Below are 26,945 nucleotides of genomic sequence, written 5' to 3'. Positions count from 1 at the left end.
TGACCAGAACTGCACACAGTACTCAAGTTGTGGCCTCACTAATGTTTTATATAGTTCCAGTATAACCTCCCTAACTCTCATATTCTACGCCTCGGCCAATAAAGGAAAGGATTCCATATGCTTTCTAAACCACCTTATCGACCTGTCCTGCTAGCTTCAGAGAACTGTGGATGTCTGCTTCAACGTCCCTCACTTCCACTACACCTCTCAGTATCATCTCATTTATTGTATATTCCTTTGCCTTGTTTGACCTCCCCAAATGCATCACATCACACTTCTCTGGGTTAAATTCTATTTGCCACTTTTCTGCTCACCTGACCAGTCCATTGATATCTTCCTGCTTTCTACAGCTATCCTCCTCGCTATCTACCATGCGGCCAATTTTTGGTGTCGTTTGCAAACTTCTTGATCATTCCCCTTACATTTACATCTAAATTTTTAATATATACTACAAAAGGCAGGGGACCGAATAATTGAGCCCTATGGAACCCCTCTTGCAAAAACACCCATGGACAATTACCCTTTGTTTCCTGCCACTGAGCCAATTTTGTATCCAGCTCGCTATATTCCCCTGGACTTTTATTTTTTTTTAACCAGTCTGCCACATGGCACCTCGTCAAAAGATGTGCTAAAATCCATGTAGGCCACATCAACTGTATTACCCTCATCAATCCTACTCGTCACCTCCTCAAAAATTCAATCAAGGTAGTCAAACATGATCTTCCCTGAACAAATCCATGCTGACTATCCTAGATTACTCTGTGCATTTCTAAGTGACAGTTTATCCTGTTTCTTAGAATTGATTCCAATAATTTTCCCACAACTGCTGTGGTGGGATTTGAACACATGTCCCCAGGGCATTAGCCTGGGCCTTTGGCTTACTAGTTTAGTGATTTGACCACAACGCCACTGTCTCCCACCTATACATAAAACACAAACTCTGCGAAACACAAAGCTCTATAAAGTTCTGAGACTGTAGAAGTCACATGGTCTTAAACAAAACAAAAAACGTTTTTTTTTAAATGTGGGAACCATATTACTACATTGATGAAATGGAAAAAATAACCACTAGCAACTTTAAGAAAAAAGTTTTGTTTGTATATGAGAGGGAGAAATCACCTATCCTGTTGAATTAAGGGCAAGTGTGCACGGACAGGTCCTCTCAGAGTCATAGCTTAATAATTGTCAAATGATGACAATTGCTGTCAACATGTCTGAGGGATGGGTGACAGGGAACAGTAGCAATTACAAGCTGAAGCAGGAATAATACACATGATTGCTTAAGATGACATTTTGTTCAAGGAGTAATACTAATAATTGAATTTCTTCATAAAAAATGCCCAATGCAATCCTTGTGGAGGGTGAATAATGGAATGCAAGTTGTTAAGTAATTCTACCTAGATTGTAACATCCTCACATTGGAACTAAATATCCTTCCTTGTATCATTCAGGTATTTCAAAAAAAAATTAAAGCATAGCTCCTTAAAAGCTTTTTTCTTTAATTGTTGAAAGGCAATGACAGTGAGCAAGAGACCACCAAGGTTAAAAAGAGGAAATGCCCAAGTAAATCAAAAAATAATAAGACTTCAAGCTTGGGTTTAATGCTGAAAAGTGTAGGAAAAAGGAAAGGCTAAGGGAGGTGAAGAGTTCCACATGTTAGAGGTCTGAGGAAGGAATAAATTACCAGAGAAGACTGTGTGCGCGTTTTTGGGGAGGCAAACATATTTGGAGTTTAGAAGGAACAACCCTGACTACAATAATAATGATAAAACACAGAAAGGTTATAGAGAGAGAGAGAGAGAAAATAGTGTGTGTGCAGGGCTGACAAGACAGAGTGCAAGTAAGAGAAACAATGTGAGACAGAAAAGGAGAAAGAGTGCATGTACGCAACAGAAATCAAAATAAATAGACAGACTGAAATTTTTCCAGCATCCAGTCTAGGACTACAAGATGGGTATAGGTAAAACTTCCCAAGACAAAACAGGAAACTAAGTTTTAGGCAGATCTAACATTTGAAAGTTTACATTCTTCATTTTATAAAATATTCTGTAGTTGGGAGTGGTTGAATCTCTTTCAATTACATCTATCAGTGTGCATCTTTGAGAGAACACAAAAACAAAAGCAGAGAAAGAAAGGATCAAATTAAAAAGAAATACTAGAAAATACAGTACTGCTATTTGAATAAAGAGGGATATATAGATTTTTTAAAAATCTTAAGTGTATGTATGGTATGTAAACAAAGTTGTGCCATTTGGAGGGTACAGAATTATATTTTCTAGAAATGACTTACAATTTCATAAAATCTAACTCATTGAGAGATTAAGTGAACTAATCAATCTGCACTCGTACTAGTATAAAGGTTTAGTGACTCACCGGTGTATAGCTCTCCAGCATATTGATTTATTCTCACATCAAAATTTCTAATACAATAAATTCCAATATTTTATTTTAATGTTTTTACTAACTAGATGCTTATTCTGCAGTGGCACCACTTACTAACTTAGACACATGATGCAGGATTATCATTTTATCACACACATTCTCAACGTAGTTTCAGCATTGTTCACATTGACCTCATCATTCCAATTTTGTAAAAGGTGTACTTTAATCCTGTTGTTAATTTCACAATAAAACTTATACATTTATTGTCAAGTAGTTTGAAACTGAATTGGACTAACCTGCACATTTTGTTCTAGTGATGAGAGGGGGACCTGGTAATCCTGTTCCTCCTTCACCAGGCCTGGTCAGCAAAACTCTGATTTCATATTCTGTATCTGGGTCCAGATGCCACAGCTTGTAAGTCGCAGCATTTACAGCATGGATTTCTGTCCAAGATCCACTGGTCATACAATATTCCACTTCTTTCAGAATGATAGGACCATCGCCAATAATTGAATTTGCATTAAGCTGGATCAGCAAGTATGTAGGACCAACACCAAGTAGTTGAGGAGGTGCAATTGGCATGGGTGGTTCTGTATGGGGGATGAAAATTAATTCATTAATATTCAACTTCAATTTCTTCTGCCAATTATTATGTAATTGATTTTTCTTCAGTTAATGACAGGTTTTCAGTATAGTCGACTGATGTCAATTGAATAATTATTTTCCAATTCCAAAGTAAGTTAAAAGTCAGCCATCAAGATTTATAACCCCCTCATTTTAGCAATATAGTTTTAATTCCTTCAAAATTCCATTCAAATTACACAAACCACAAAGTCAGGAGATTGCTGATCCCCACCTGTGCTAATAACTGTCTTGAATCACGTTCTCAAAGTATCTTGACTTATTCAAGTCTGTCTATTCCTCCCACAGAGGAATAAGTTGAAATAAGAAATGGTAAACCCATGCCCTAAGCACTTCTAGCTCTAATATTTTTAATTTCACAAGATTCAGTGCACTTGGTGCATACTGGACCTGAGCACACGTAATAGATCTGGTTGGATCACTTCAATCAATGCTGTGCATCCCATTCAGTGATTAAGTCCTTCTGCTGCTCCAAAATTCTCCTGGAGAACAAAACAATCTCTAACTCTTGACAACTTCTGAAGTCTTCTGACCTCCAGGTATGAGCAGCTCATGGGTTTTTATTTTTGCTTTTTCTCCGTTTCACAACCTTGTACATCTCTAATTTTTCAATATTTCTCCCCAACCACAACCAAAATCATGCCCACTTTCTGTTCTTTCCTGGTACCCAGCCAAGCCCAAATCTTACCACTTAGATAACATTATCCATAGATATTGAGCTAAATTCATAGATACACTGATAACATCCAATTCTACTTCTCTGCCACCACTATTGATTGCTTGACAACTAAAAGTATTGTTCTTTTGTTTATTAAATGTCAATTAATGAACAAACTTTTCCAACGTGGTCTGCACTGAGTGCTGTTGGAGGGCACAGTGTGTGAAGGGAGTTTGGTAAGTGAGTGGACTTTAAGGGTTAATCTCTCTAAAGTGTAGTTTTTGTTTTGTTTACATTTAGCAATTAATTGACATTCTTATTTAAGCTAAGAGGTAAATTAGGTTTCTTGCAGATTAAACAGGGGTCTACAAGCTCTCTGAGTAGCTGTAGCTAGTTAATTAGGTAGCTGGCTTAAACTGGTTTCTGAGCTGTAGCAGAGCTCTAGCAGAGCTGACACAGTACTGTTTACAGAGAATAAATTCACGGGATTCTCAATGCTGCTTGTCTGCACTGGGTGCTGTTGCAGCGCACACTGATTGTGAAGACGGGAGTTTGGTAAGTGAGGGAGTTCAGTAAGGAGGGGAACTACAAATTAATTAAGAAAAAGTAAACTTGCCTGCACTCAGTCAGAGCAGCGTGAATCAGCAAGACCAGCGGGGCTAGAAACAGCATGAATCAGTGAAGGCAGTGGAGCTATAAACAACGTGAATCAGTGAGAGCAGCGGGGTATAAACAACGTGAATCAGTGAGACCAGCGGGGTATAAACTGCGTGACTCAGCGAGACCAGCGGAGAATAAACTGCGTGAATCAGCGAGACCAGCGGAGTATAAACTGCTTGAATCAGCGAGACCAGCGGAGTATAAACTGCGTGAATCAGCGAGACCAGCGGAGTATAAACTGCGTGAATCAGCGAGACCAGCGGAGTATAAACTGCTTGAATCAGCGAGACCAGCGGAGTATAAACTGCGTGAATCAGCGAGACCAGCGGAGTATAAACTGCGTGAATCAGTGAAACCAGCGGGGCTATAAACAGCGTGAATCAGAGACACAAGCCGGGTATAAACTGCGCGAATCAGCGAGACCAGCGGAGTATAAACTACGTGAATCAGCGAGACAAGTGGGGCTATAAACAACGTGAAACAGCGAGACCAGTGGGACTATAAACAGCGTGAATCAGCGAGACTATAAACAGCGTGAATCAGCGAGACTATAAACAGCGTGAATCAGCGAGACTACAAACAGCGTGAATCAGCGAGACTACAAACAGCGTGAATCAGCGAGACTACAAACAGCGTGAATCAGCGAGACCACAAACAGCGTGAATCAGCGAGACCAGCAGAGCTATAAAAAGCGTGAATCAACGAGACCAGTGGGACTATAAACAGCGTGAATCAGCGAGACTATAAACAGCGTGAATCAGCGGGGCTACAAACAGCGTGAATCAGCGAGACTACAAACAGCGTGAATCAGCGAGACTACAAACAGCGTGAATCAGCGAAACTACAAACAGCGTGAATCAGCGAGACCAGCGGAGCTATAAAAAGCGTGAATCAGCAAGACCAGCGGGGCTATAAACAGTGTGAATCAGCAAGACCAGCTGGGCTATAAACAACGTGAATCAGCAAGACCAGCGGAGTATAAACTGCGTGAATCAGCGAGACAAGTGGGACTATAAACAACGTGAAACAGCGAGACCAGTGGGACTATAAACAGCGTGAATCAGCGAGACTATAAACAGCGTGAATCAGCGGGGCTACAAACAGCGTGAATCAGCGAGACTACAAACAGCGTGAATCAGCGAGACTACAAACAGCGTGAATCAGCGAGACCAGCGGAGCTATAAAAAGCGTGAATCAACGATGCCAGCTGGGCTATAAACAACGTGAATCAGCAAGACCAGCAGAGTATAAACTACGTGAATCAGCGAGACAAGTGGGGCTATAAACAACGTGAAACAGCGAGACCAGTGGGACTACAAACAGCGTGAATCAGCGAGACTACAAACAGCGTGAATCAGCGAGACTACAAACAGCGTGAATCAGCGAGACTACAAACAGCGTGAATCAGCGAGACCAGCGGAGCTATAAAAAGCGTGAATCAACGATGCCAGCTGGGCTATAAACAACGTGAATCAGCAAGACCAGCAGAGTATAAACTACGTGAATCAGCGAGACAAGTGGGGCTATAAACAACGTGAAACAGCGAGACCAGTGGGACTATAAACAGCGTGAATCAGCGAGACTATAAACAGCGTGAATCAGCGAGACTATAAACAGCGTGAATCAGCGAGACTACAAACAGCGTGAATCAGCGAGACTACAAACAGCGTGAATCAGCGAGACTACAAACAGCGTGAATCAGCGAGACCACAAACAGCGTGAATCAGCGAGACCAGCAGAGCTATAAAAAGCGTGAATCAACGAGACCAGTGGGACTATAAACAGCGTGAATCAGCGAGACTATAAACAGCGTGAATCAGCGGGGCTACAAACAGCGTGAATCAGCGAGACTACAAACAGCGTGAATCAGCGAGACTACAAACAGCGTGAATCAGCGAAACTACAAACAGCGTGAATCAGCGAGACCAGCGGAGCTATAAAAAGCGTGAATCAGCAAGACCAGCGGGGCTATAAACAGTGTGAATCAGCAAGACCAGCTGGGCTATAAACAACGTGAATCAGCAAGACCAGCGGAGTATAAACTGCGTGAATCAGCGAGACAAGTGGGACTATAAACAGCGTGAATCAGCGAGACTATAAACAGCGTGAATCAGCGGGGCTACAAACAGCGTGAATCAGCGAGACTACAAACAGCGTGAATCAGCGAGACTACAAACAGCGTGAATCAGCGAGACTACAAACAGCGTGAATCAGCGAGACTACAAACAGCGTGAATCAGCGAGACCAGCGGAGCTATAAAAAGCGTGAATCAACGATGCCAGCTGGGCTATAAACAACGTGAATCAGCAAGACCAGCAGAGTATAAACAGCGTGAATCAGCGAGACCAGCGGAGTATAAACTGCGTGAATCAGCGAGACAAGTGGGACTATAAACAGCGTGAATCAGCGAGACTATAAACAGCGTGAATCAGCCGGGCTACAAACAGCGTGAATCAGCGAGACTACAAACAGCGTGAATCAGCGAGACCAGCGGAGCTATAAAAAGCATGAATCAACGATGCCAGCGGGGCTATAAACAGCGTGAATCAGCAAGACCAGCGGGGCTATAAACAACGTGAATCAGCGAGACCAGCAGAGTATAAACTGCAGGAATCAGCGAGACCAGCGGGGCTATAAACAGCGTGAATCAGCGAGACCAGCGGGGCTATAAACAGCGTGAATCAGCGAGACCAGCGGGGCTATAAACAGCGTGAATCAGCGAGACCAGCGGAGAATAAACTGCGTGAATCAGCGAGACCAGCGGAGTATAAACTGCGTGAATCAGCGAGACAAGTGGGACTATAAACAGCGTGAATCAGCGGGGCTACAAACAGCGTGAATCAGCGAGACTACAAACAGCGTGAATCAGCGAGACTACAAACAGCGTGAATCAGCGAGACTACAAACAGCGTGAATCAGCGAGACTACAAACAGCGTGAATCAGCAAGACCAGCAGAGTATAAACTGCGTGAATCAGCGAGACAAGTGGGACTACAAACAGCGTGAATCAGCGAGACCAGCGGAGCTATAAAAAGCGTGAATCAGCGAGACCAGCGGGGCTATAAACAGCGTGAATCAGCGAGACCAGCGGGGCTATAAACAACGTGAATCAGCGAGACCAGCGGGGCTATAAACAGCGTGAATCAGCGAGACCAGCGGGGCTATAAACAGCGTGAATCAGCGAGACCAGCGGGGCTATAAACAGCGTGAATCAGCAAGACCAGCGGGGCTATAAACAGCGTGAATCAGCGAGACCAGCGGGGCTATAAACAGCGTGAATCAGCGAGACCAGCGGGGCTATAAACAGCGTGAATCAGCGAGACCAGCGGGGCTATAAACAGCGTGAATCAGCCAGACCAGCGGGGCTATAAACAGCGTGAATCAGCCAGACCAGCGGGGCTATAAGCAGCGTGAATCAGTGAGACCAGCAGGACCATAAACAGCATGAATCAGCGAGACTAAAAACAGCATGAATCAACGAGACCAGCGAGGCTATAAACAACGTGAATCAGCAGGACCAGCAGTGTATAAACTGCAGGAATCAGCGAGGCCAGCGGGGCTATAAACAACGTGAATCAGCGGGGCTATAAACGGCGTGAATCAGCGAGACCAGCAGGACCATAAACAGCATGAATCGGCGAGACAAAACAGCATGAATCAGCGAGACTAAAAACAGCGTGAATCAACGAGACCAGCGGGGCTACAAACAGCGTGAATCAGCCAGACCAGCAGGGCTAGCTGTCGCCTGTAAGGGGAACCTGGTCGCGGTTCTGGGAGGGAAGGGAAGGGGTGAGAGTAGAGGTGCGGGAAATGGGCTGGACGCGGTTGAGAGCCCTGTCAACCACAATGGGGGGGGGGGGGAATCCTCGGTTGAGGAAAAAGGAAGACATATCAGAAGCGCTGTCAGAGCAGATGCATGGAGATGGAGAAACTGGGAGAATGGAATGGAGTCCTTACAGGAGGCAGGGTGTGAAGAAGTGTAGTCGAGGTAGCTCTGGGAGTCGGTGGGCTTACAATGAATATCAGTGGACAGCCTATCCCAAGAGATGGAGACAGAGAAGTCGAGGAAGGGAAGGGAAGGGAAGTGTCAAAGATGGGCCATGTAAATATGAGAGAAGGGTGGAAATTAGAAGCAAAGTTGATAAAGTTTTCCAGTTCGGGGTGGGAGCAGGAAACGGCACCGATACAGTCATCAATGCACTGGAAAAATAGTTGGGGAAGGAGGCCCGAGTAGGACTGGAAAAAGGAATGTTCAACATATCCCACAAAAAGACAGGCATAACTAGGGCCCATGAGGGTACCCATAGCAACACCTTTTACTTGAAGGAAATGAGTTGAAGGAGAAGTTGTTCAATGTAAAAAAATGTTCAGCCAGGCAGAGGAGGGTGGCGGTGGATGGGGACTGGTTGGACCTCTGCTCAAGGAAGAAGCGGAGAGCCCTCAAACCATCCTGGTGGGGGTTGGAGGTGTAGAGAGATTGGATGCCCACAGAGAAGAGGAGGCAGTTGGAGCCAGGAAACTGGAAATTGTCAAAATGACGTAGGGCGTCAGAAGAGTCACGGATGTAGGTGGGAAGAGACTGGACCAGCGGAGTAAAGATAGCATCAAGGTAGGAAGAAATAGTTTCAGTGGGGCAGGAACAGGCTGAAACAATGGGTCTGCCGGGACAGTCCTGTTTGTGGATTTTGGGAAGGAGGTAGAAGCGGGCTGTCTAGGGTTGCGGGACTATGAGGTTGTAAGCTGTCGAGGGAAGATCTCCAGAGGAGATGAGATCGGTGACTGTCCTGTGGACAGTTGCTTGATGGTCAGTGGTGGGGTCATGGTCCGGGGGAAGTAAGAAGTGTCTGGGAGTTGGCGCTGAGCCTCTACAAGGTAGAGGTCGGTATGCCATACAACAACATGAAACAAAGAACAAGCTTTAAAAGACCTTGGATACATGAAATTGCTGAGACAGACATAATCAGACAAGCAGGGGGGAGGTATGGCTTTCTGATAAACTGGTGCTCAGCAGATGTGCATGTTAGTCTCTAATTGGAGTCTTTTTTATCAGTATGTACGTGCAGCCCCTTGGATAGGCTGTCATGCTGACCACTGAGGGGCCCCTCTAACTACTTCATTATGATCATGTTAAAACAAAGTTAAATCTTTTTAGATTTTAGATTTAGAGATACAGCACTGAAACAGGCCCTTTGGCCCACCGAGTCTGTGCCGACCATTAACCACCCATTTATACTAATCCTACACTAATCCCATATTCCTACCACATCCTCACCTGTCCCTATATTCCCACCACATCCTCATCTATCCCTATATTCCCCTATCACCTACCTATACTAGGGGCAATTTATAATGGCCAATTTACCTATCAACATGTGGCATGCGGATGTACAAGTCGTGATTGGCTCATTTAATTCACTGTATAATCTGATTGGTGTATGTAAACAACGTCTGATAAGTAATCCTACAAATAAGTGTGACCATTGTGTTTCGGGGAGCTTGCACGTTTCGACTTGATTCGTGTGGCTCCACTACATGCTTGAATAAACTGGTGTTCAAGCAAAGAAACTTGAGTCTTGAGTTTCACCTGGTAACCACTTGCACGTGGAGAGGGAGAACGAACTCTCACAGATAGCAGAACAAGGGAGGGTGACTGAACTCCCGCATGGGGAGGATGATTGAACTCCCTGCAACAGGGACAATACAGATATTGTAGTTAAGTAAGAGGGGTGTGAAGTATTGGGTGTGATCAACATAGGGAGAGAGGATGTATTAATGAGATTAGCATCCTTGAAAGTTGATAAATCACCAGAGCCGGATGAAATGTACGGCAGGCTGTTAAAAAAGTGAGACAGCTAATAGCAGAAGGTCTGAGCATCATTTTCCAGTCCTCACTGGATACAGGTGTGGTGCCGGAGGATTGGAGGACTGCTAACATTGTACCTCAGTTTAGAAAGGAAGCGAGGGATAGACTGAATAATTACAGGCCAGTCAGTTTAACCTCAGTAGTGGGCAAATTATTGGAATCTATTCTGAGAGACAGGATAGAGACACTTAGAAAGGCACACATTAATCAAGGATGGTCAGCATGGATTTGTTAAGGGAAGATCTTGTCTGACCAACTTGATTGAACTTTTTGAAAAAGTAACAAGGAAGATAGATGAGGGCAGTGCAGTTGATGTGGTCTACATGGATTTTAGCAAGGCTTTTGGCAAGGTCCCACCACATGGCAGACTGTTTAAATGCATAAAATCCCATGGGATCCAGGGAAATGCAGCAAGGTGGATATTAAATTGGCTCAGTGGCAAGAAACAAAGGGTAATTGCTGAAGGGTGTTTTTGCGACTGGAGAGCTGTTTCCAGTGACATTCCACAGGGCTCAGTACTGGGTCCCCTAATTTTTGTGGTATATATTAACAATTTGGATGTAAATGTGGGCATTGCAGACGACACAAAGATTGGCCGTGTGGTAGATAGCGAGGAGGATAGCTGTAGGCTGCAGTAAGATATTGATGGTCTGGTCAGATGGCAGAAAAGTGGCAAATGAAATTCAACCCAGAGAACTGTGAGGTGATGCACTTGGGGAGGTCAAACAAGGCACAGGAATACACGATTAATGGGAAAATACTGAGAGGTGTAGAAGTGGTGAAGGACCTTGAGATGTCCACAGATCTCTGAAGGTAGCAGCACAGGTCGATAAGCTGGTTAGCCGAGGTATAGAATATAAGAGCAGGGAGGTTTTGCTGGAACAGTATAAATCATTGGTTAGGCCACAACTTGAGTACTGTGCAGTTCTGGTCACCTCATTACAGAAAGGATGTAATTGCACTAGAAAGAGCACAGAGCAGATTTACGAGGATGTTGCCAGGACTGGAAAAATGCAGTTATGAGAAAAGATGAGATAAGCTGGGGTGGTTCTCCTTGGAACAGAGAAATCGGAGGAGAGAGTAGTTAGAACTGTATGAATATTTGAGGGACCCGGATAGAGTGGAGGTGAAGGGTCCATTAGCAGAGAGATCAGTAACTAAGGGGCATAGATTTGAAGCGATTGGTGGAAAGATTAGTGGGGAGATGAGGAAACGTTTTTTCATTGACAGGGTGGTGGGGGTCTGGATCTCACTGCCTGAAAGGGTAGTTGAAGCAGAAACCCTCAACTCATTCAAAAGGAGTCTAGATATGCACCTCAAGTGCCGTAATCTGCAGGGCTACGGACCAAATGCTGGACGGAGGGATCAGAATGGGTGGAACGTTTATCGGCTGGTACAGACACAATGGGCCAAGTGGCCTCTTTTTGTGCTGTAAACGTCCTATGATTCTATGATAACATACCATGATGGAAGCCATCCTATTTGGGTCCCAACAAAAATTCTGCACCAAAATTGACTAATTCCCTTCCAATTACTCAATCAGACTGAATTTTTCATTTTATTCATTCATGCGATGTGGGCATCACTGGCTAGGCCAGCATTTATTGTCCATCCCTACTTGCTCTTGAGAAGGTGGTGGTCTTATTGAACCGCTGCAGTCCATGTGGGGTAGGTACACCCACAGTGCTGTTAGGAAGGGAGTTCCAGCATTTTGACCCAGCACCAGTGAAAGAATGGCGAAATAGTTCCAAGTTAGGACGGTGTGTGGCTTGGAGGGGAGCTTGCAGGTGATGGTGCTCCCATGCATTTGCTGCCCTTGTTCTTCTAGGTGGTAGAGGTCACCGGTTTGGAAGGTGCTGTCTAAGGAGCCTTGGTGCGTTGCTGCAGTGCATCTTGTGGATGGTACACACTGCTGCCACTGTGTGGTGGTGGTGGAGCAAGTGAATGTTGGATGGTGTGCCAGTCAAGTGGGCTGCTTTGTCCTGGATGGTGTTGAGCTTCTTGAGTGTTGTTGGAGCTGCACCCATCCAGGCAAGCGGAGAGTATTCCATCACACTCCTGGCTTTGCCTTGTAGATGGTGGACAGGCTTTGGGGAGTCAGGAGTTGAGTTACTCACCACACAAGTCCTAGCCTCTGACCCGCTCTTTTAGCCACGTTATTTATACGGCTACTCCAGTCCATCTTCTGGTCAATGGTAACCCCCAGGATGTTGATAGTGGGGGATTCAGCGATCGTAATGCCATTGGATGTCAAGGGCAGATGGTTAGCTGTTCTCTTGTTGGAGATGGTCAGTGCCTGGCACTTGTGTGGCGCGAATGTTACTTGCCACTTATCAGCCCATGCTGCATATTGTTCAGGTCTTGCTGCATTTCTACATGGGCTGCGTCAGTATCTGAGGAGTCGCTTGGCTCGGGACACAGCAAGTTCTGGAGCACAGGTCTTCAGTACTGTTGCCGGAATATTGTCAGGGCCCGTAGCCTTTCCAGTATCCAGTGCCTTCAGTCATTTCTTGATATCACGCGGACTGAATCGAATTGGCTGAAGACTGGCATCTGTGATGCTGGGGACTTCAGGAGGAGGCTGAGATGCATCATCAACTCGGCACTTCTGGCTAAAGACTGTTGCAAATGCTTCAACCTTATCTTTTGCACTGATGTGCTGGGCTCCCTCATCATTGAGGAAGGGGATATTTGTGAAGCCATCTCCTCCAGTTAGTTGTTTAATTGTCCTCCACCATTCATGGATTGGCAGGACTGCAGAGCTTAGATCTGATCTGTTGGTTATGGGATCGCTTAGCTCTGTCTGTCACATGCTGCTCACGCTGTTGGCATGCAAGCAGTCCTGGGTTGTAGCTTCAACAGGTTGACACCTCATTTTGAGGTATGCCTGGTGCTGCTTCTGGCATGCCCTCCTGCACTCTTCATTGAGCCAAGGTTGGAATTGCAATATTGATCTTATATTCTTAAAAAAACGTAATGCTCTATTTACCTTGACCTGAGCTTCAAACCCAACATTTTAGCTGCCTATTTTCACCTCCGCAATATTGCTTGCTGTCATCCCTACCTGACCTCCAGGAACAGCAAAACCCTCATGCACTGCTTAGTCAATTCTAAACTTTATCATTCTCCTCACCAGTCTCCAAGCTTCACTCTGCATAAGCTGTAATTAGTTCATAGTTCTGCTACCTAGTTAGAACTAAGTCTTGCTCCTCTATTACATCGACTCTTTTTTAATTCTTTCATGGGATGTGGGCATTGCTAAAGGCCTGCTATCCGACCCAAACCCAACAGGACCCGACGACATGCGTTGGGTTCAGGCTGCGTCGGGTTGCACTTCCGGGTCTGGCATTCGGACTCAGGTCGGGCCGGAAACGCTCTATCACAGAGAAGTGGCTCCACAGTTAATATAATTTTTGGACTAGAAAGGTGGTTTTGTTACAGTTATTTTAAGCTTGCCCATATCAGCAAGAAAGTGGAAAATGGAAGGTAGGTTAACTGATGGTCGGGTCGCGTGCGGGATAAATGGAAGGACTCGGACCGGGTCGGATGTGGTTCTGTCGGGCTTGGGTCGAGTTTTTTCTTTTGCAGAGCCGAGCAGACCTTTAGGCATCGCTGGCAAGGCCAGCATTTGTTGCCCATCCCTAATAACCCTTGACAACTGAGCGGCTTGTCAGAAAGCAGTTAATAGTCAAACACATTGCTGTGGGTCTGGAGTCACATGTCGGCCAGACCAGGTAAGGGAGGTAGATTTTCTTCCCAAAAGGATTTTAGTGGACCATATGGCTTTTTACAACAATCGATGATAGTTTCATGGACCATTATTGAGACCAGCTTTCAACATTAGTTAATTGAATTTATTAATTAAATTCAAATTCCACCAGCTGCTGTGGTGGATTTGAACCTGTGTGCCCAAGACATTAGCATGGGCCTCTGGATTATTAGTTCAGTGACATTACCACTATGCCACCGTCTCTCTCTCTCTCTAATGACTGTCTGTCTCCAATACATCAAATGCAGAATCTTTCTCACTAGTTTTCCAATAAGTGTAATGGTGGGCACATGAAACTTTTATATGTTGTCCATCCAAACTGCAAAAACACACTAATACAATTATAGGTTTTGCATATCCAAACTTGGATTATAGCAGGAGAACATTATTATGGAGATAGTACTACGATAAAGCACTGGTTGCAGATCTGCTGCCAATGGCAGTAAGGTAGCATTTTAATCGTAGGATATTCTTAAATACCATCACACATGCCAAAAAGTTTAAAAAACAAAGGCAACTTAGTTTTTCTGTACAGTGTGCACATCAGTATTTCTTAACTTCTTTCAAACTATGCATTTATATTTCTAAATATTAATTCCAGATTTCATATATAATGGCAGTCTCCTTTCAAACCATGAATGCATATTTCTAAATATAATTTCCAGATTTCATATATAATGGCAGTCTCCTTTCAAACCATGAATGCATATTCCTAAATATTAATTCCAGATTTTATATCAGTCATGTACAATATTGCACCTGACTGAGGAAAACAGCTGTACATAAGCCAAAACAAATTTGCATCAATCTGAAAACCAGAATCAATCATTTTGCAATATGATCCCTAAAATAGCACAAAGTAATGCATCATTACAAGAGCTTTGAAAGAAACAGTTATCAATTAATGTCAGTAACATTCAAACTTTTAATCAAATCAAGTCCACTGACAAATGCTTTATTCAACAAAGGCCATATTTCCAAACCATTCCAGATGGCTCATTGTTGAATAATTTATTTCAGCTAATCAGGCAACAAAGATTTTGAATTCACAAGAAATAGCCTAAGAAATACCTACTATTTAATGCCAGTATTTTTATACCTTTACAAAAAAGCTACAGATTATTTTACACTGAGGACAAGTCGTGGTTGCTCAGTTGGCCTCAGTGACCCCTGATGACTAAGTATGCAAATAGATGTTGGGTGTGGACAGGGTCAGGTTTACCTGTAACGCCACACACTGTCAAATAGCCTGCCAATATTCACTGCCTAGACTCACATGTGAGGCTGAATTTTATTGGGGTGCCGCGCTTTGTGGCAGCGTCCTTTGAACTCGGTGGCACGCCTGCATTTGCCGGCCACTGCTGAGCCCCCGTGATATTAATCACAGGGGCTCATTTCCATAGAAGCCGCGCGCCCCCCCCCCCCCCCCCCCCCATATTATGCGGGTGGGGGGGGGGTTGCTGGACTGCCAGTTCCATGCTGCACACCGGCACAGATGCAAGTCACATGCTGGGGCCATATTTAAAGGGCTGCCAGTGCAGCAGCTGTGCCTGCACCAAAGATGATTCCTGAACGCTGTGTTGCAAATTAAAGAACACAACGTTATGGAGAGACAGCAGCATTACAGGGTGGCACCACAGTTCAGTGATGCCTCCCTGACTGCCCTTCTCCAGCCTGTGCGCGCAAGGCAGGAGGTCCTCTTCCCCAGCGATGGCATGAACAGGCCCCCTTGCCTCATCAAGGCAGCCTGGCTGGAGGTGGCTCATGAGGTGAACAGCTGTGGTGCCATCTGGCGCGACTGGGGTGCAGTGCCGGAAACGAATGAATGACCTGCTAAGAAGCGCAAGAGTAAGTACCAATGTCTCTCAGGGCTCCTTTGAAACTCGGTGCACTCACACAGAGTGACATATGTGTGCCACTGCCATGCCAAAGAATGAGAGGTTGGGCGGGGAGGGAAGAAACGCCATGAATGGTGCAATGTATGGCACAACGTACCCTTATCTGGTGCTCAGGGAAGGGCATGAACATAAGTGGCTCATTCAGAAGTGCACATCAAGAACCCCCCCACCTTTGTGGCCAGCAACTGTCTTTTGACACGTGTCGTCCTGTTGACATGCCATTGTTAATATCTGCCCCCTTGCCCCTCTAGGCAAAGATGACCCACAATTCTAGGGAGTCCACCCACACCGGAAGAGGTCCTGCAAACCTGCTGACACTGACGGATGCCGAGGAGGAAGCCCTGCAGCTGGCACCAAGGCAGCAGGTGCGCTCATTCGGACTGATTGGCATCGGGCTCCAAAGTGAGCAGACGTCCAATTGATATTCAAGATGGGCACTGTGTACTGTTGGTTCGGTAATGCCTCTGGCATTGTAAAGTGAGTTACAACAGAACTGAATGTCCTTTCCCCTTGCGTCTTCCAGTTGAAAGAACAGAGTCGGACCCAACTGGGCACGTGCCATCCGCCACCTCAGAGGAAGAGCCAGACTCCGAGGAAGCACCATCCCATGGCACTAATGCACCTTCCACCAGCGCAGAAACTGTCACCTTGGTGGGTATCCATCCATCCTTAAGAGTGTGGGTTCCAATCTGGTGAGAACCCTGCACACGTGACTGAACAGCTGACTGAGGCTGAGACAGCCGTGGCCCCTGACAGTCGGAGGCCTGTGAGTGGCCAGGCCCATGTTGCGCCCCAGGCTAATGCTGACCCTCTGCTGATGACAGACCAGGGCAAACCGGAGCAGTTGGAAAAGTTATGGCAACTGCAGGCGAAGATGCCATAGGCCATGCACAGCCTTGAGTGGACTATAGGGGAGTCTATCCACGCCATGACTGTTGCCATGTCGCAGGTGGAATAGTGCCTTAGCATCAAACACAATATTCAATAGAGTAGACAACCAATAGAACGGACAAAGAAAGCAAAAATCTGAATTTGGCCAAAAAGAGGAGAATTCGACCTGCATTCAGGTCTCGATGAGCATCATTTTTAGATAGTTGTCAATAAATGCAAAACAGCAGTCTCTTTTTCTGCACCATCTAATTACTATAAAAGTACCCAAACACAGAGTCTAACCATTTTCAGCAGTTTTTAAAAATTGAAAAATTGTGTTTCAGTTGTGCAGTTAGAGTGAAGCAAGAAATATGCATGTTACAAGTGGTATGTCAGCATATGGTCACATTGGTAGTTTTTTTTAAAGAGATACAGCACTGAAACAGGCCCTTCGGCCCACCGAGTCTGTGCCGACCATCAACCACCCATTTATACTAATCCTACACTAATCCCATATTCCTACCACATCCCCACCTGTCCCTATATTTCCCCACCACCTACCTATACTAGGGGCAATTTATAATGGCCAATTAACCTAGCAACCTGCAAGTCTTTGGAGGTGGGAGGAAACCGGAGCACCCGGAGGAAACCCACGCAGACACAGGAAGAACTTGCAAACTCCACACAGGCAGTACCCAGAATTGAACCCGGGTCGCTGGAGCTGTGAGGCTGCGGTGCTAACCACTGCGCCGCCCCAATTGGTAGTCCAATATGTAATCCCTCCTCACAACAGTGTAGTTCTCAACTGTGATCAAACTTAGTTTTACCAGCTGAAGATAACAGATGATTCCTTAAAGCAGGATTTTTACTTTTAATAACAGCCTCGATGGAACATCTCAGCCCCTGTTAATATTCCTTTTCTCAGTCTCTGTTAGACAGTAACAGGAGCAAGAACAATAATTTACATTTATATGGCACACACAATATAGCAAAATTGCCCAAGGTGTTTCATAACTTGCATAAGGAAAACTGATGGTGAGCTAAAGGATGAGGCATTGTGGGACACCAAAGGCTTGGTCAAAGAGATAGGTTTTAAAGAGGTTCTTGAAGAGAAGTGAATGATTTTAGGGGGGAAATTCCAGAGAGCTAAAAGCAAAATCAGCAGAAAGAGGGAAGATGCACAAAAGGCTAGAGTCAGAAGAATGGAGAGTTTTAGAATTACATAGAATATACATCACAGAAACAGACCATCCAGTCCAACCAGTCCATTCCAGCGTTTCATGCTCCATTCGAGCCTCCTCCCATCTTTCCTCATCTCAGTTTATGAGCAAAGCCCTCTATTTCCTTCTGCCTCATAAATTTATCCAACCTCCCCTCAAATTCATCTTTACCATTTGCCTCAGCTGCTCCCAATGGTAGTGAGTTCCACATGCTCACCTTTACCCCTACTCTGCTTTCAGTCTTGCAGCCAGCTACCTACCCATTCTGCTATTTCTTCCAACTCCTCATGTTCAGACCTTATTCATTAGTCTCTTATGTAGCACTTTTTCAAAGGCCTTTTAGAAATCCAGATAAATTACATCTACTATGTTACCTCTTCAAAGAAATCAATGCAGTTGGTAAAGCAAGACTTTCCCCTTTGAAATTCATGCTGACTATTCATTATTAGATTTTCGGTTTCTAGATGTTCTTCTATTTTCTTCTTTATTCGGGATTCCATTATTTCTTCCTGCCACCGATGTTAAGCTGACTGGTGTATAGTTTCCCGCAATTATTTTATTTCCCTGCTTAAATATAGGTATAATGTTTGCTATCCACCAGTCCTCTAGCTCCACAACATTTTTCTAACAAATGTTTAAATAAATGTAAAATCTCTTGCCTAGATTTTTCTAGAATGCGCAATCTGTTTGGACCAGGGGTCTTATCCTCTTTGAGGCTGATTAGTTTATTTAATATCTCTCCTTTTTTATTTTAAATATTATATCATTTCTAATCTCATCTTCCGAGCCTTGTCCACCCAATCTATCTCCTTGGTAAACATCTGAAGCAAAATAGTTAGTTAATATTTCTTTCATTTCGCTGCCTGTGATTTTATCCTGGCTGTCCCTTAGAGGTCCTATTCCCATTCTGACTTTCCTTTTTTTTTTAATTGATAATTTAATTTCATAGTCTCCCTATCTTTCTGATTTCTCTCCCAGTCTTTTTGTATTCTCCCTTGTCATGCTGTCCATGTAATTAGTACATGTCCTTTCCTAAAATTCAATTTTTCCCTTGTGTCTTTATTCATCCAGTGTGTAATTCGTGTTTAGTTTGTTCTTGACTTTTAGTGGAACATATCTTTCCTGGGCTCTGTTGAACACGATTTAGAAGTTTCCCATTGCTGTTCTACATCATTGTTTGCCAACATTGTTGCCTGTTTTATTTTCCTAAGTTTTATTTCTCAGCCTCTCAAAATCATCTTTTCTCCAATCTATTACCCCAGTCTTTGTCATGCTTATATCATTCTCAATAATCTTAACGTATATTTATTGGGGCAGTTGATGGGCTGGTGAAGAATACAGAGGAGATTACAGGGAGGGGCAAAGCTATGGAGTGATTTAAACACAAGGATTAGAAATTTAAATCCGAGGCGTTGGGAGAGCAGGAACCAATACAAACCACAGACAATGAGTGCAATGGGTGAGCATGACTTCTTATGGGATAGAATACGACAGCACTCAATTAGAGAAGCTGAAGTTCATGGATGATGAGGCGCCAGTCAGGGAATCACTTGAAATAATCCAGTCTGGAATGAATCAAACACTTGGTAATGTGCAGTGGATTTAATCAAATGTTCCTTTTAAACAAACATTACCATTTGTAAAGTAAGTTAAATGCCACGTACTGCATTTAATCCAGGTAAATTTAATCAATGAGTGAAAACAAAAAGACATTTACATAAAACATTCAAATAACCTTTACTTGACAGTACCAGTATTAATTTAAGAAAACATTTCCTGCTTTACCAATTGCACTGGGTTAGCCAGTAACATTTCTACTGCAAAGTGACTGCCATTCATGACTTTTAATAAGTTTTCAGAGATGCAAATAAAGCATTGGGAATCTATAACAGCAATTATGAACAGATTTACCACAGTATTTAGTGGATACCTGAGAAAGCCTACTTTAGATATTAACATTCAAGCCTTTCTTCAAATTCTTAAGTATTAACAGCTTCATCAGATTTTAGCAGAACACTTGAATTTAAATGAGCCGGAAAACAAGCACGTAATTGTTTTCCTGCAATATTAATATTCCATGTCATACAATGTACTAACTCAGTCTCAATTTTAGGAAATGGATCACCTCCTAGGTACAGAGAGTCAACCGATGCGCAAGACAAGTTCTCACTGGAACACTTTCTCAATACTCTGGATATACTGCAATTTTAAATTGTGTTTTAAAAGCAAACTATAATAATTAGATACAGACTTAGGCACCACAAATGAAAATATGGTGTACCAGATAAACCAATGACCACTCCATTCCCCTTTGCAATACAACATATAAATAAACCCACAACTTTTGTGGGTGGTGTGTGACGACAGAATCCTACATAAGCATGGGGCCATAATATATCAAGTTAACGATGTTGTGAGGTTGCATTGTGGACAGGAAATGGCAGGTGTCACAGGCCTGGTGGTCAGTCTTGCTTTTTTTTTTAATATGCCTAAATGTCAATGGGTTACACTCCTTAGATTATTGCATTCTCAACCGGAAGTTGTTTCTGTGTTAAAGCAGGGAATAAAGACAAGCAACTTTCTCACTGGTGAAGTAGCAGAAGGAATCAAAGAATTATTCTCATGTCACTCCTACAGGTTCTGGTGCCAGCTTCAGACAGTGTTGAGTGTAGCTGAAAGAAAAAATAGCTTCCTTTATAAAGCACTGTTCCAAGTCTTCACGATGTCTCAAATTTCTGCCCAGTAAATTAATTACTTGTGAAATGTAGTCACTCATCATATCAGAAAACATTACAGTCAATTGTGTACAGCAAGGTTTGGTAAATAGATATTACATAGTTTTAAAACACAGTTCTGGCGATATGAGCATCACTCGCAAGGCCAGCAATTATTGGCCATCCTGAGTTGTCTATGAGAAGGTGATGGCGGGATGCCTTCTTGAATCGCATCAATCCATGTGGTGAAGATACTCCCAGAGTGCTGTTAAATATGGAGTTCTAGACTTCTGACCCAGTGACACAGAAGGAATTGGATGAATAACTGATCAGATTAATCTGTTTTGGTAGTTTCGATTGAGGGAAATGTTGGTCAGCACATTGGGATAATCCCTTTGCTGTTCTTTAAATAGTGCCATGGGATCTTCTGTCCACCAGGACAGACCTGGCATCTACCCTTCCAGCCACAGTGAGCATGTGATTAGGATAAACCACAGAACAGGAAGGAAAGAGAAAATCCCATTCTCAAATTAAAAGTATAATCCTTCTACAATAAAAATGTGAAAATTCATTTCCATCAATAACACATCTTAAAGGAGAAATTTTAATGAAAGGTGTGAGTGAAACAATGGTTTAGAAAAATGATTACATAGGATATACAGCACAAAACATGCCATTCAGCTCAACAAGCCCTTTCTGGTGTTTATGCTCCACTCGAGCCTCCTCCCCTCTTTCCTCATTTAAATCTATCGTCATAACCCTCTATTCTCTTCTCTCCCATAGGCTTGTCCAGCTTCCCCTTCAATGCATCTGTACTATTCTCTTCAACCACTCCCTGTGGTAGTGAGTTCCACATTCTCATTACTCTTTGGGTAAAAATTTTTCTTCTGAATTCCCTACTGGATTCATTTGTGACTGTCTTATATTGATGGCCTCTAGTTATGCTCTTGCCCACAAGTGGAAACATTCTCTCTCTATCCACTCTTATCAAAATCTTTCATAATTTTTAAGACCTCTATTAGGTCACCCCTCAGCCTTCTTTTTTCAAAAGAGAGACCCAAGCCTGTTCATCCTTTCCTGGTATGTATAATCACACATTTCTAGTATCATCCTTGTACATCTTCTCTGCACCTCTCCAGGGCCTTTATATCCTTTTTATTATATGGTGACCAGAACTGAATGCAGTACTTCAAGTGTGGTCTAACCGAAGGTCGATACACGTTTAGCATCACTTTCCTACTTTTCAATTCTAAAAATGTACTACCTCACATTAATCTATGTTGAAGTTCATTTGCCAATTATTTGCCCATTCTGCAAGTTTATTAATGTCCTCCTGTAATTTGCTGCAGTCCTCCTCATTATTGGCAATCCGCCTCCCCCAATTTAGTGTCATCTGCAAATTCAGAAATTGTGCTTTTGATTCCAAAGTCCAAATCATTCATGTAAATTGGGAACAGCAGTGGTCCCAGCACGGATCTTTGTAGAAAACCACTTCTCACCTTCTGTCACTCTGACTAACGACCTTTTACTCCAACCCTCTGTTATTTCAGTTTTGAATCCAGGCCACTGGAACAGATACATCTGTACATGAATTATGTTTTCTGATTCAAGTTTGGGGACCTACTTTCTTCTCTCACTCAGATATATCCAGGCCCTTTCATTTATGGGTGGCTGGATGGAGCAGTCAGAGCCCATATGAATTCAGGGCCTGGGGTGCTGCAACTCGTATTTTTAGATGACACTGCTGGCATGATTGCTGTGTGGCTGAACAGTGGAGCACTTGTAACTCAGTTCCCACTTCCATTTTATGCCAGCAAGGAGAATGTTTTTTGAAAATTCTGTTCTGATTTTGATGTTGAGGAATAAATGGTGCCAGCTGCTAGATACCAATTCCTTAATAAAAATGCAGCATATTCAAACAAATTTTCTAATATTTATCTGGACACACTAAAACAAGAAAACCATTACGAAATAACATACTAGATATATTATGTTGAATTCAATGATCCTTCTGAGCATGCGTTGGCAAATTGTAACTGTGATGTTGTAGCCTTATCTGTGACTTGCACTCCCTTTGAGGGTAGCTTTCCCACTGTGAGTGCTTAATTTATTTACTGTAATTCTGTGGTATAGCTCATGGGAAAATTCAATCATAACTCAAAATCTCCATTTATACCAATGGAATTTCAATACAGCACTACATTTAGACTTTACAGAGATTGAGATAGTTAGGTTCTTTAGATTTACAGATACCAAGCTCGTACATAACAAATCTTAATCCTTCTTTTCATGGCGTACAATAATTCTCCATTAATGATCACAGCTTCTGTGTTAACCTAAGCCTCTTTTGCATACCAACACTCAGGATGCCAGACAGTAATCCTCCATCCATCCATTTAACATAATAAAATTGCTTATTATTAAGTGTGAATTCAGATTTCTTTGTTCAATTTACAAAAGATCATCCATGTCCTTTAGTAGCCTGAAGTAGTGCCTGCCAAAGGCTACAGAGCATTTTTCTTCAATATTCCATGTAAGAAAATTCAGACTGAGGTAGTAATTGTAAGAAATGGTACAGAGAGTCAACCGATGTGCAAGTCAATTTCTAAAGGATAAGATTAGAGTACTAGGGATATACTGCAATTTTAGCTTGTGCTTTTAAAAATAAACTGCAATAATTGGATACGGGCAGTTTGCTTCAGGCTCAAAGTCACACATAGTTCTTTGTGCATGGCATTGATCCTGTTTAAAGAATGTTTATCATCATATAACAGGGTTCACTGAAAAAAAGCCCCAGTGACAGGTTTTTGATGTTTCTTGTGCTTCATGAAAGAACTTGAAAATTTTTCAAAAACACAGCCTGAAAATTTCAGAAGTTATTGTAGTGGTGTAGTGTTTTGCAATTGCAATTGCATTGTCTACTCCAGAGGCTGCTGGAGAACACATATGCAAGCAAAGTGAAAGTAAAACAGAATAAAGCAAAAGCTTTTATGTTCAACAGCTTGCTGCTCTGTTTCATCACACTGTCTCTGTCTCTCTATGTCACATATCTTACACCAAACCTAGCTAAACCTCACTCCAGTCCCAAGAACATCACAATGGCAATGAGGTAAATAGCAAAGGATGGTGAAAAAACACAAACATTGCTTTCAGGTCTGAAAATTTTGGAAGGTTTTTGTCTACTTTTATAGATAATGTTTTAAGTAGGAAACTATTAGAGCGACACACAGGAAGCTCGCAGAGTGTATACACACACACACATGGATCTCTCCAAAACAGGGTCACTGTTTAAAAACATGGAATTGCCCATTTAAGAAAAAGATGAGGAGAATTTTTTTCTCTGAGGGTCATGAGTCTTTGGAACTCTCTTCCTCAAAAGGCAGGGCATGTTGAGACTTTGAATATTTTTAAGGCAGAGTTCGTTAAATTCTTGATGAGCAAGGGGTGAAAGGTTATTGGGGGTAGATGGGAATGTGGGGTTGAGGCTACAATCAGATCACCATGATCTTACTGAACAGCGGAGCAGACTCAAGGGGCCCAGTGGCCTACTCATGCTTCTAATTCATATTTTCGTATGTAAGGTGTTTCCATGTTTTAATATTTGAGGACTTTTACTTTTGGATAAAAGTCTGTGGAAATATCTGAGGAGTTGCTGGACTTTTTTTTAAAAAAAAGGTCACTGGAAGGACTTGAGACTATTGTTTAAAAATGACCCTTGCTGGATGTCACATGTCTTAAGCTAAATAAACAGCAGAAGCCTTGGTGACTAGGGGGGAGTTGTTTACAGAGAAGTGATATGTCAAGATTTATGGTGGTCAAGATTTGGTTTCATTTTGGATATTGTTTAGAGTCAGTTGGAGGTAAGCCTGTTAAGAGAGAAGCTATTAGCTCATCCTTTTTCCACCTCTTTGAGAAATCCTGAGAATCCAGTGTGATAGCTGAAACCCTAACAGTGATTTCTCCTGGAAAGGCTGCCAGACTAATCTTCAGCATCGTCTGAATAGAACTGCACGAAAAACATCCCAGTGACAGCTGTCTATGTATATCGGGATGCCAGAATAAAGGGACAACTGAGATCATTCCATATCTTACCCTTTTTTTCCTTTAAGAATTAACAAGTATTTGTCCAAAGTATTTTTTTCTGTTTTTTGTAAAGAGGTCTCTGCAGAGAAAACCTCTATTTTTTCTTTAACCGGTGTGTGTGTGTTGGACTAATTTAGAAGGGAATTTCCATATTTCAATCTGTGTGCTAATGCTTTGTATCTTTACTGAATAAGTTTTATTATAAGTAAATTACTTTGTTTATTAAAGAAATAAAAATAGGATTATATAATTGGCCGTATCGGTAACTGGGTAAAGTATTTATATAAATGTTCTGACCTGTAGAGAACTGAACCTAGAAACAGTGCAACCCTCCAGCCTCGGTCATAACAAAAATAACCATCCAATCCAAAATATATGTAATCTCTGATCATTGCAGATAAGTTTCCTCTGAAAGGAACTTGATCCCGGATTCTTTTATCACTGTGTCGCTGATCAGTACGACATTGTCTAGGTCCAATCTACCGTCTTTTGATGTGCATTCAGAGCTGTCATCTGTATCCCCCACGTTGACAAAAGTGGCTGCAATGTTTTGAGGGCACAAAGGCAGGTTTGGCAATCGCAGACAACACATGGGAAAAGGTCTTACTTCTATGCTATGGAGATGAAGAATTAGAAGATATCTTTGAGACACTTACACCCAGGCAAAATGACTATGACTCAGTAACAAATGTGCTGACAACCTACTTTACACCTAAGAAAAACACCATATACAAAATTATTGTCTTCCAATGCACTAAGCAACAAGCAAATGAGACAACTGACCAACACTGCAGCGATTGAGGCAACTAGCAACCAAATGTGACTTCAATGATGTTGAACACACCAAACAGGAAATCAAAACAGTCGAAGGCTGTCTCTCCAGTCAACTATGCTGAAAAGCACTCGAGAAAGATAGAAAGCTGTCAGAGCTGCTGGAGTTAGCAAGATCACTATCACTTTCAGAGTCCAGAGCTGAATGTTGAAGCTGCTAACGGTAACTATCACAAAGTTCAACTCCTATGAACACTATTCATCACTTGTGCCAGGAAACCACATGTAAAGCAACACCTGCCATCTCAGAGTTGTGACTTATCCAAAGAATGCTTCCATTGTGGTGGTGCTTACCCACACCAGAGTGTCCTGCTACTGGTAAACAGTGCAACGCTTGTAGAAAACCCAACCATTTTGCTCGTGTTTGTCGCTCATCAGCAAAATCAACCACTGAGACCAATACCAACGGAAGGGTGCCACATATGTGTACCATGGCAAAAAGGTGAGAGAATGTAGCTAATGTAGAGGCAGACAACCCTGAACATACTTTTGAGTATCTCTCTCAGATACAACGAACAGCCACGCCTGACAGTGACCACTGGCTGCTCGGACGTAGATGCTCTCATAGATACAGGAACGTCTGCCAATGTCACGGGAAACAAAACATTCAACAAACTTCAGGATTGCCCCATTCTCTGCAAATCAGGGAATACAAAAACTTTCCCTTACAGCAGTGACAAACCACTGAAAATTATCAGAACTTTTGAAATGCCAGTCTCATTCAATGACACGAGAACAAATTGTTACGAACAGGTGAGAAAGGTGTCTAGGGGTCTTTTACTGTTTTCACCTGGTCTTATTGTAACAGGGTTTAATTTAAAACACACTGTGTTTTGATCTCCCCCTTTGTGAATCCTTGTTCATAGCTTTCCAGTTATAAGGCAAAGAAATGAGCACACCAAAATTTCTTTACGTTTAAAGAAAAGTGAAATTTATTGAACCTTAAACTTAAACTCTAATATGGTTAATGCCTACGGATGTACAACGCGCCCAAGCTAGCATGCACATGCGATACACACATGCAAATAGGGACAGAAAAGAAAAATAAAATGGAGAGGGGTTTGAGGCAGTCTCTCAAGGGGGTTTCTTGTTATTGTTTCTGTGTTTCCAGGTCACCGTAGAGTCCATGATTGTAGACAGCTCTTCCTTTTTGTTGGGGCCCAGTATTCTTTTTAAACCTTTTTCACTGTAGGAGACTTTTCTCTCTTGGGGTTCCTAGGTCTTCAATGGTTTCCAAAGCTGGTGAGAGCGAGATGAGAGCAGACAGGAGAGAGATGTTCTCAGTCCAGGAGCTAACAGCCTTCTGATCTTCAATTCCCTGTTGGAAGTACAAATTCAAAATACTCCAAGTCAGT

General features: G+C 42.8%; 1 protein-coding gene across 3 annotated transcripts in view; it reads right to left on the bottom strand.

Annotated features, from left to right (window-relative positions):
- Positions 1–26,945, bottom strand: part of ptprk (protein tyrosine phosphatase receptor type K) — a 553,573-nt gene that overhangs the window by 355,714 nt on the left and 170,914 nt on the right. For all 3 annotated transcript variants that reach the window (XM_068025166.1, XM_068025170.1, XM_068025171.1), the window contains exon 5: positions 2,679–2,972. In XM_068025166.1, coding sequence (XP_067881267.1) covers positions 2,679–2,972 — 294 coding nt within the window. The remainder of the gene's footprint in view (positions 1–2,678; positions 2,973–26,945) is intronic.

The sequence above is a fragment of the Heterodontus francisci genome, chromosome 3 (assembly GCF_036365525.1).
Source record: "Heterodontus francisci isolate sHetFra1 chromosome 3, sHetFra1.hap1, whole genome shotgun sequence".
Classification (NCBI taxonomy): domain Eukaryota; kingdom Metazoa; phylum Chordata; class Chondrichthyes; order Heterodontiformes; family Heterodontidae; genus Heterodontus; species Heterodontus francisci.
This window is presented reverse-complemented; position numbering and strand designations above follow the sequence as displayed.